The sequence below is a fragment of the Vanessa cardui genome, chromosome 6 (assembly GCF_905220365.1).
Source record: "Vanessa cardui chromosome 6, ilVanCard2.1, whole genome shotgun sequence".
NCBI classification, from domain to species: Eukaryota; Metazoa; Arthropoda; class Insecta; order Lepidoptera; family Nymphalidae; genus Vanessa; species Vanessa cardui.
The window spans coordinates 7,730,364-7,742,511 of NC_061128.1; the positions used below are offsets into that span (position 1 = coordinate 7,730,364).

At 29.8% G+C, this 12,148-nt stretch overlaps 1 protein-coding gene across 1 annotated transcript; it reads left to right on the top strand.

Annotated features, from left to right (window-relative positions):
* Positions 1–3,562: 3,562 nt before the first annotated feature.
* LOC124530673 (endocuticle structural glycoprotein SgAbd-8-like) lies at positions 3,563–10,837 on the top strand. The gene is made up of 4 exons (XM_047104925.1): positions 3,563–3,702; positions 5,618–5,745; positions 6,816–6,987; positions 10,030–10,837. Exons 1-4 carry the CDS (start codon positions 3,700–3,702, stop codon positions 10,156–10,158), a joined length of 432 nt encoding a protein of 143 aa, XP_046960881.1. The 5' UTR covers positions 3,563–3,699; the 3' UTR covers positions 10,159–10,837.
* The last annotated feature ends 1,311 nt before the right edge of the window (positions 10,838–12,148 follow it).

Consider the following 12,148-nt stretch of genomic DNA (forward strand, 5'->3'; position numbering starts at 1 on the left):
CTTTGATTTTGGTAACATTTGTTTATTTCGGTAATTTAATCATTTTTATGTTATATTTTTTATTTTATATATTTTTGTTTCACCGCATGTGGCTTTATACGATACTGCTAACATTCTAATCATCACCATCATGAACCTAATCATTATGAATAGATAGATAAAAAAAGTTATACAGATTAATTTAATAAAAAGTAAGGCCTCTATCAGTAATAGTGTTTTTTTTTTTATATATGATATGACTGACATATGTTTTTACAGTAGTGCAAATATATATAATCTTGGTAGTACAACTAAATTAATAAAGATATATTTAAAAAAGAAAACGGACTAGCCAGTCACACAACACGATTCTTAACAATAATATTAATTAATACAATTTAAGATTTTATATAAAAAGTCGCATGATAAGCAAATACCAGAAGTACACTATAATTATTGATTCATAAGTTATTAAACGCAATAATTCAGATAATGTAAATTTATTCTCGTTACATTGATCGTATGTATTTTATAAGTGTCATCAAATACCACCCGCAAAACAGGATTTGCAGATCATTTATGGGCGATTTGTATATGTATTACTAAATATATACTTGGCCTTTATGGACAAGTCAAGTCTTGCACGATGGTGAAATAAACCATAATGAACGGTTTCTATTTAATAAAACATTTGATTAGCCTGCCACTATATGTCAGATTCACTTGTTAACACTTTGGCTGCTTTGCAATATTATTTGGCAATCATTGGATAATAAGGTACAATGATGTACTGAATAACATCACTTTCATGTGCATGCAAATTATTGCATATTGTTCAGCAAAAGCTTAGAGAGTTTAGACTTGTTTTGTTCAATATCTAGGTCAGATTTATTTCATACTACTAAAAATATTCCTTAAAAATGATCCGAGATGATTCCGTAGTTGGAACACATATGTATTTGTATCTCTTACGATTACAACTCTTCTAGTATTCGACGGTGAAGAAAAACAGCTCATCTGTATGAGTCAGATAGCATTCTTTTGTACAGGGGCTGATATACCCCATATCAGTCTACTAACTACAGCCCCTACTATAAAAGGAGGAAATTGACAGCTGTTACGTTTTCTTTTACTTATAGCATTCTTAAAGAAAATAACAGAAATTGGCTCAGAAAATCTGAGCCAATGAAAACTGAAAACTAAAAAGACGTAGCTGAAACTGCTATTTGCAATGTTAATTAACAAAGTTCAATGTTTATTATATGACGTATATTTTTGTTTCATTTATAACTTTTTTCTTGTGCATTTATCAATATTTTTTGTGTGTATATTTATCATATTGTCAAAACAGATAATACAAACAAATTGTCTTAAAAATATTAAAATTAAATGTTGTCTTTCGAATTACTGTTAAACGTTAAATCTTACCCTAATTTGAAAAATTATAGGTAACTGGTGAATTGTTCAAGTTAATAATTATAGAAATTGTATAATACCTGTGTATACAGAGCTTGATAATGCTACTGCTAATTTTCCAACAAAGATAAAAATATTTATCTTAGATCCGTAAATCGTATAACATCTAAGCCTTGACATTATACAGCGTGTTCCCATACTACATTTTCCTATGTTATATTTAATAATTCCTTGAACAAGTTAATGTATTGAAAGATGTTGTTAATATCGCAAATATAAGGTTTTTATATATTTTGTTAATAGTACTATGTAATGTTGATGTTGAATTTAGTATAACTCAATTTATACAGTAACGACCTCAGTAATAAATGTTGTGTAGGTAAATAAAGTGGTTTTGACTATAAAACAACGCATTGATTTATTTACAAATGTTTAGGGTTATGTTTATATTTCGATAGTCAAGAGATTGTCAAATTTGTGACGACTGTATTTTGCATAAGCATGATCATGGTTCCATTCAAAAAAAAATCTATTTTTTATTATAGTACTCCGAGAATTGTTATGTTTTCATCGTATTTTTATATTTTTATGTTTGTTATGTTGTTTTTGTATTCGCACCTACGTCTAATCATTCTCTGTGCCATAAAATATTTTTCTACGTCATTCTTTCAAGCGATAAAATTGAATAGCGTAATATGTTTGGGTAATAATGTCAATGATCACTGAATCTTATTTATTTGACCTTAGCATTATTTTTTTAGTATTATTAGTATTCATATTATTAAAAAAAAACAATAGCTAGAACAAGTGCCTGTATTCATATATAAGTGTATATGTACTTTCATTCTATTTAATACTTGCTTTGATGAAACTATAAGAAATAAACAACTGTCGTCAGCTACTAGTATTATTATGAATTTAATTAATATTAATACTTAGAGTATATAGATAACTTGCAACATACGGTATCGAAAATTTACAATGTACAATTCATAAGACATAAGCGATAAGAAGAATTATTATATTTTTAACAATAAAATAAAATAAGAATAATATAATCAGTAGTCAATATAAGATACGTTCTACTGATACGTAAATGAAATAATAAGTCATCACAGACTGTAAACCAATTTGTCTAATACTTATCAAAATTCAATTTAGTATTTGCGTCGATGCGACGGTTCCTTTGATGATCATTTTGATGTTCGTCTGTTTTATGGTCACGTGTTACTTCCACCAGGATCAGGGCGTCCCAAGATATTTCGGTAAATCATCACATTCAGTGAGCTGAGAGTATTAATTGTTTTTTTATTCGATTTTGCCGTGGCCGTATATAGTCGCAACGTAGTCCGTAATGATAATAACTTAATTTGATATGATAATAATGATGTTGCTTAAGAAATAACACATTATAAGAAGTTTTTGTGTGATTCTTAATTATGACTAGCTTATGAAATAAAGGCTGAATGTTACTAAAATAACTAACGAGTAACATTAGCTCGCACTGCATATATAAAAATATCAACACATCCCTTACATCGTCATTGCGCCATCAAGTTATGGAACTGAAATGTTATGTCCCGTGTGCCTGTAGTTCTACAGGCTAGACTGTTGTTTGGTCATACGTGTTTAACTAGATGGGTTTGCACAAAGCCTTACAACCAAGAATATTGAAGTTTGTTTTGGTGTATTTTCTCTTACCTTTGCGTGTTATAACGAAGTAGTTTACTAAAGATTCTGCCTCCCAATGAACTGATTCGATAAGTTTTATTCTATATTTACTTAGTATATTGCTTGTTACAAAAGTATTAATGAGATATAATAAGCTTATTTTATTATAAGCCGCAATAGAACCACTAATTTGATATCAATTGTTAAATTAACGCGAGCTTCCTCATGATAATAATAATTGTTTAGCGATAAATAAATATCAAAAGTTTATAGTCATTAATGAATCGTGGGTTCAATTTATACAATAACAAAGATCATCCGAAATTGGCGATGCTAACAATAAATGTAAAATACAATTCCTATCAAGGATTCAATAAAACTGTAATTACTTATAATGGGTATCCATTAGTAACTTATTGTTTAAAATGCATTTGTTATGTGTGCGTTCAATAAATATATTCATAAGTTAGCTAATGTGCGTTTCGTTAGATGAATCGTCGGGATGCGCTCAGGTCGCACGAAGTTCAGAGGTAAAGAAGCTGGTATATAAACCTAAGGCAGTGTCACTGTTCACATACTTGTGGTGAGGCTTAGAGAATCCAGACCTGATATCATTGTCCAGCCACGTACAACATGGTGAGACCTATTGCATTTAATATCATAATTATTATCGTTTTTATATTATAATTCTCAAAGAAGATATTTACGTGGTAGTTGAATATATGTATGTATGAGGAAATTAGCTGCCTGTTGCGTGTGCCATTACTATCGTTATGTAATCATAATTTCGGAGGCGTTACCATCCCTTCATTTTGGACACTTTGCTAATTAAAGGTTCTAAGTGGAATAATTTCAGTCGCTTGTGCGTTCAGTTGGGCAGATTAGAAATAGAGTAATCTATTTTATTATTATTTATAAAACATTAACAAAAATTTCGTATACGGTTTAAGAATAATTGAAAAGAAACCACTTTCATGAAATGAAATTAAAACATGACGAGATAACGGCTGCTGATTTAGAGGAGCAAAAGCTTTATCTTCCCATGAAATGCCAGTTTGTAGTTAAAAGTCAATGTTTTTTTTTAAATGTTATTTTGTATATACATGAATATTACTGATTTTTATACAGTTGTGATGAATTTGTGAATTATGATTTAATAAGTAATTTAAATATATCAACGTAAAAAATATATAACAAATATTAAATTTTGTCTATAATAATAATAAAGTTTAAAGATATTATAAGTTGCTGAAGTTTATAGTGCACTTTTCGTCCGAGAATCGCATTAATTTATGCAAGATAGGCGTCAGGTCACGAAACCCTTTCTTTCCTCATTCCGGTTGTAACATTTGAACCGTTCACGGTACGCTTTAGATGAGTACGATGGCAATGATTTTATTCATATATGCTTTATTGCACCAACACTTAATGTTACATTATACCTAAGGATTAACATTGTAAACTACATGAATGCACCAGGCGGCCTTATCGCTTAAAACAGGGATCTCTTCCAGGCAACCTTTGGGCAGAGAACTGGTTGTAAAACAACCAGTTGTGAAGGGGTACAATAATTTTGATAAATGTTATAAAGCATATAAAATATAACAATACACATACATATAACTATAAATAAATATATACATACATATAATATAATACAAAAAAATAATAAAATAAAAGGACAAAGAAACAACGATGGCTTACAGGATATTAAAGTATGACGTATCACATGCTTCCCTTCATTTTCTTTTAAGTTCATGGAGATTTGCTTAGTATTATATTGTTATCAAATACCTACTGCGGTAGTTGCTTCGTATACTTAAAAATAAATAAGTAAAATGCGTACCAAAATCTTACTTATAAAATATATATTTTTTTGTTGATTTTTTGATTATTTGTCATAATATTCTTATTTTTTTTAATTTTAATATAGGTAAACAAATACAAATAGTTTTAACTATTTTTAAATGTCTATATTATCAGATGCTATAATGTATTTTTTTATTAATAAACATAGTAAATGACCATCAATTAGTTTGGATTGTATTGCGTTAAGTATAAAGTAACAAAAACGTAATATACACCATTACTTATGATTGAATGGTAGCCATTCAATTATAATTTAAATAGCCTGCTCATATTATAATATCAATTATTACCCTACAATTTATTGCTATAAAATAATGTCAGGCGTTTTTAATATTTGTAATGAAATCACCAATACTAATTTAATAGTATAAATTTAAATAGCAGACTCAAAAATGAGCCTTTTGTAGTACATAAAATTCCGAATCTATACTGTTGAATGCGAGGAGTTCGTTCTTCTGGACCTAATTCGGTATGTAGAATCAAGTAATAGTAATTAAGTATTAAAAATGCACTGTCCTTAGAATTGAACTAGTATAGAAAATATATCATAACGAATTGTTATCATTTGAAGTCGCGACTAGTCATTTCATGAGTTGAAATTCTGAACCACGGTTCAATCGCTAATATGATATATGATGAACTATTTTTTACAATGATAAACAAATATTCATTTTTGTTACAGATCTCGATAATTTTCATTAGTTTGCTAGTTGTCAGCTTAAATGCGCAACCGCAGAGAGGAAATGATCCCATACCTATACTTCGCTTTGAATCAGACGGACCAAATGTAGATGGATCCTATAAATGGGCGTAAGTACTTTTTCGGACTGAGGTCTACAATTATTTTCTGTTAAGACACAAAACCTTACTGATCCTCGACTCTTCCTCTTATCCGTCCTTTTTGAAATACGAAAGGTGATGAAGCTCTGTATTATTCTACAACCGCTCCGCTACTATAGTGATTAAGTAGCTCCAAAACTCTTACGGTAAAATTCCTAACAGGACACAAAAAATTGTGAAAAGTGTTGCAGTCTGATGTTTTAAAAGCCACTGCTAGAAATCGCATGTTGTGTTGGATATCCGTTTCATCGTACTAAATGCGTGTGTGTGACGGGATAGAAATCAAAGACAATTTACATATGTTTTCATATGATAGTCTTTTTGATTCACTGTAGACGAAATTCCATCACGTCACTGCTACCATATTTCGTTCTGTCTAAATTCAAATTACTGCGAAAATTTCCATCAAACTGAACAAAATAACATTAACAAAGATCGTACAAAAAATAATTGTTACATTATATAAAAATAAATGTCATTAATAGTAATAAATGAAATTTGAAATTTCAACAAACAGTAATTATAAATGATAATATTTATATTGTATACTGAGATTATGTAGCATAATATGTGATATATGGTATAATGAGATTATGTAGTATGATATGTTCTAGAGTTTCTAAATTTCTTCACATTTAAAGTTACGTTAGATATCACTAGGCGATACCGCCAACTTGTTGATTCAATAAAATTGTGCAAGCTTCAAACCAACTAGGTTTTGTCTATGTAGGCGTCTAAGTTACGTATTACACTTTTTATTAAGCTCTTCTAAATAGATTTTGTTTGCATGTATGACCATCGCGGCCCATAAAGTACATTTTGATTTAATTGAATTGGCTGTTAATTACAATCTTCGATAACATAAGACATTAATGAATAAAATATTCCAAGCTATAGATAAGCTTATTTTCATCTTCGTAATACAAGTAATCACCGTGTGAAACTTATTTTTGTATTATTGTAAGCACTTTGCTTAATATGTAATAAGAAGAATAGTTTCACATGACAGTTGTTGTAATCTTTAATTTGTTTTTATTTAGATTCGAAACTGGTAACGAAATAGCAGCGCAAGAGAAAGGATATGTTAAGAATTTCGGACAAGGTGAAGGTAAGGAGATACAAGTCGCCGAGGGTAGTGTCAGCTACAAGGCACCAGATGGGTCACCCATCGCTCTCACATACGTCGCAGATGAAAATGGGTTCCAGCCTCAGGTAAGATCATTTAAATATTAGTTGCCTGTTTCATTGAGTGTTTAGCTTATAAGACTGTGAATTCCAAGGTATGTTGGTAACAAGCCTTTTGGTCAGTCCAATAAAATGAAAGTATTATTGCGAGAAATTCTCAATAGCAGTCTCATTTTAGTTAATGACACAAAGTAAGCACGTGAAGTCATTGATACCGAGTCTGACAGGAATTGGGGTGCACTTTTTTTACCCACACACTTATACGTGTACTGTTGTACTGCGCAGTTAGCTGATCTCCCTTGCTGATGATCGCCTTACCCGAAATATGTCATAACTGTTGCTCGGTGAAAAAAGCAATGAATAGCTTACCAAACCAATACAATTACATTTATGACGCATAGAATAACCCCAATGCATTTTGTAATGTAATTAAAAATGTATGCAACAGATAAAAGGAATAACATGGGGATAACGTAAATATCGAGGCACCTTTAAAAAATACTTTTATAAGGTGCTTCGAGAAAATAGATGTTTGTATGACAAAACTTCTGTTTTGTATACGTACTGTACGTTATATTCCTAAACTGTTATTTGATTCTCAAGATGTTTGTCGTGTAAGACTTTTCCTAACATAAACATTTTCCTAACATTCTTTGTATCACTCATTAAAAATTCATTCAATCGGAAGCAAAAGGAATAATACCTATATCTATTTTGTCTTAAGCAGAGTTAATCCACGTAAATATTTTGTATTATTTACTATTAAAATAACTCAGACACATAAACTTTTCGCGATGATTTTAAAAACCCATTTCGTAGTCACAACGAGTATACTTGATGTTATCTAAAGATGACTGTTGTAGATCTTCAAGCGCTTTACCATTTTTGTTTGCGATTATACCGCTTCCGTCTGAACATTCTGTAGAAGTCATTATAATTATTCATACTTTTTACATATTTGTTTATGGTATTACCCTTAAATGTACATCACATTTTACAAATTCTTCCTTATTCAAATACTAATACGACTTAATTTAATTCAATATAATCTGAACTCAATAAAAGTACATTAAACTTTATACAGAAAACGAGAAAATAAAACGAATCGTTGCGCAGTGATAAAGTATTTATTTATCGTCTTTTATAATGCTATTCACCTGACCCTACACCGGCACACAAAAACCTTGACATCTTTCGTTCGGTAATAGCTATGTAACTGACAGATGTGTCGCGGAATCCGGCGTACTAAAATAACTGATGGCATATTATCTAAATTTATATGATTGATAAGAAAAAAGAAAGATTTTACGCAATAATGAAAAAAAAAAATGTTTTCATAAGAATATAAGTTTGTTCTATTTTTCTTTTTTTAATGGATCAGGTTATGAACTTTTCATCTTTGTTTTAAGTATTAAAGTTTGCCAATTGTACTTTACTCCAAATTCACAATGCATATATATGTAATCAGCATTGACCTACTGAAGAATAAGAAACTATAGTTTTTATTTATATGACATTTACAAATGTAAGACCACACAATATTCATTTGGAAAGGTTCGTCATAATCAGTGTGATCTCAACAAGTACGACTATGAACAATAAACGCATATAATTGACAATAATCAGCATTTGTTTTAAATGTTTTGATTGATCGTTACGATTTTTCTTTAACTAGCTATTATATAATTTGGCTGTTTGACTACTTTCCTTGTTACGAAAATCTTTTGTTACTAATTCTTTAAACAATTGCGTAATACTTGTAAAAACACCTCTTTATATATCAACGAACAAATGTTGTAAGACTAAAAAAAAAGTTTTGTTAGGAATTATAAATTCAAACTGAAATACCTAGATGGGAGTGGTTCTAGCACAAATTATGCCTTGAAAGCCTGAATCATAGTTATTACGTAAGGACCTATAGAAGATGTCAGTGCAGAACAGGCGCGGGTGTGAGTTGGCCAATTTATATGTGTAAATGTCACTTCAAAATATCAAATGTCGACCCGTGACCCGTTCTTGGGAAATGGGAAATGGTCTTAATGTTGATGTGACACTGATATGAATATCTTTAATACGTCGAAACAAACTAGGCCATTACCAATCAAGCTTACTTATAGTTTACGACGCCTACGCAACTTTATCGGGTAATATAGCAACAGCTACCAAATTTGAATTTGAACTGATTTCAATATTTTAGTAATAAATCTCATGTGTTTCATATGAATTGTCAGTTTCTTTTATTGGATATAATTAATTTAGCATAAAATATAAAATGTTTACGTAATACATCCAAATTACTTTTGGATAATTAATACGAAACATCAAACATCACCGACAGTTTTATGTCATTCCCTAGAAGCGAAGGCCTTATACTCGTTACATAATACAGGTAAAACACTTGCATGGTAGTTTTGAATTGGGATTGGCTTAACTAGTAAACTATGAGTTGTTAATGGACCCGGTGTATAGAATACTTGTGAAGTCCGTGAGTTCGTGAGTCCGGTTGGTGAAAAAAACATCCTGTATGCAATATATTTATCTAACAAAAGGGGCAACTTGGTATAATAATTATTGGTATAATTGGTATAATGGCTTGGATCAGAGAAAGCCTAACAGAGCAAAGGAATATATACAGACGTTACTTAATTCGATTCAAAAAATTTAAAACGAGCTAATTATACTATAATTACCTTATAAAGCTTGTGTTGCATCCTTCATCTCACGTACATCTTCCATATGCATATAAAAATGAGCTCGTTATCATGAACTCGATGGACATCTCCATTTATAGTCTCGCAACAAGTTTAGAAGCAAGAACAATTCTTTGCATAATATTAACATATTCTTTACCAAAACACATACCTGTTTGTAGGACAGATATTGTCTACTAACTGCATTATTATCGCGCAATGCGTACCACAGATCTACATACGATCTTAATAATACTGTAGCGCTGTTGCATTTATGCTAAATACTTCAAGATATAACTCTAAATGTACAATTTTATGTTAGTTATGTCCTGTTTTAAAATATGTGACGATGAGGGTATAACGGAAAATTATTTTTCAGGGAAGTCATCTTCCAACTCCACCACCGATACCTCCCGCAATACAAAGAGCTCTGGAATACATCGCAGCCAATCCTCAGCAGCCAGGTCAAGGTCAACCTCCAGCATACAAGAATAGAGGAAAACGTTAAGCGTCAGAGAGATATAATGTACAACTTAAAACTGCCAATTCATAACTCTGTTATTTCCTGATAATATAAACACTGTCTTCTCTCTAAATTCGGGTGTACATCAAAAATTTATGAAGGTCTTTGCATCCACGATCACCGCTATGAATCACCATTTACAGTCACTGCTAGTCAAGCAGAAAGTTCAAAATGTTATTAACACAATAATATACCTACGAATCTTTTGATCTGTACCCGCCTTTAAGAGCATGAGTTATTTCATGTAACCTATAACATCGCCTTGGTTGTAATGGGGATATTACACCTGCCGAATGTTCACGACAAAGTGTCAGTAATTACTAAAATAAGCGATTTTTTCATATAAATATAGGAAAATCTAACAATTGCGCTCATTTATCTCACGCATATCCATCTATCATTTTAAAATTTTCAATGGATTTGAATAGATGCACTATCTAGTCTTTACAGGACGAACAAATTATTCTCATATTATATTGTATGTCGTAATTCCATTAAGATTCTACATATAATAAAATATCATTTAACACGCCCATTTACTGTGATCATCAATAACCTTACAAAAGCGATTCGCAGAATTATAGTTTCATAGCTATTATTGTTTGTATCTTTTAATACTTATTTTTATTAAATAAAAATGTAAAATAAATACATTTTATTAGAACTTTTTTTCTTATTTTATATTTATCCATTGCCCATCCCCGACAGGTGTATATCATTTTTTTTTTAATATTTTTAATTAATTAGTTATAAATAAAAGCGATCTTTCACGGACCTTTCACACTTTGCTCATACATTTGGTTAATTGTATGGAATTAAAAAATATTAAAAGCTGCAGTAGACATGATTTTAATAACGAAAAAAAAAAATTAGTCGAAAAATTCAATATGTACATATATAAACAAATATTACACACAAGTAAAAAAAAATCATATCATCAAAATCGATCACGCGTTAAAGGAGGAAAGGGCTTACGTACACATTTTCACCGAAAATAAAAATATACTTCGAAGCACTAACAAAAGAATTGAGCTAAAATGAGCTCAATATCCTTATATGTTTCTTTATTATATAAAATACATTATTTTTAACTTATTTCGAAGTACGGAACCCGGAGCAGCCTATAAAATTAAAGTTATAAAATATAAAATCGAAATGTTATTGTGTTATGTTTATGGCACACCTAGTGCAACTGACCTTGGCTATACTTTAAAAGACATTCGAATTAAGTAAAACTGCCTCATCCAAAAATATTTTAAAATAATTAATGATTCATGCCATAATCAAATTATGAAATATATATCAAGCGATATAGATTTATTATGTTACTTTGATCTTAAGTTTATAAATAAGTAACTTTAACACATTTATGGATATTTACGTGCAACACAATATCCTTGATTTACATGCGAATATTTAAATCGATTATTAACAATTGTAAAATGGTAAATAGGCCGAGTAGACACATGATGATGTAGTTTACACATATAGATTCACCTTAAGATTCGATTCTAAGTATATTTAAAATTAGGGAAAGAACGGACAAAATGACATGGTGTTTTGTTTTTTAATCATATTTATTTATTTAATAAAAAAAATCGTTTTTTGACATGTTTATTTTATTGACTATCAGTAACTCAATCTTTAAATTAAGTAGAAACTATTATAAAATGTATATTAAGAAAAATGTAACTAATCACAAAAACCATGCTATCCATATAGTACGGACACAATGACATACTAATGCTTAAGAACACATTTAACAAATATATATATATATATATATATATATATATATATATATATATATATATATATATATATATATATATATGTATATATATCTATATATATATATATGGACTTCTTTGGGACATCAGCACATGACGCACGTGTTCAAAGGAAACAAGAAATACATCTTAACCAACTTTATATTTCTTCTTAGAGAGTCTTTAATTCATTTTTGTCCAGCACT

Bases quoted from the DNA above. Each gene is read 5' to 3' on its own strand.
- LOC124530673 (XM_047104925.1), top strand. The intron at 5,746-6,815 runs GTAAGTACTTTT...GTTTTTATTTAG, and splicing joins GATGGATCCTATAAATGGGC to ATTCGAAACTGGTAACGAAA. The intron at 6,988-10,029 runs GTAAGATCATTT...ATTATTTTTCAG, and splicing joins AAAATGGGTTCCAGCCTCAG to GGAAGTCATCTTCCAACTCC.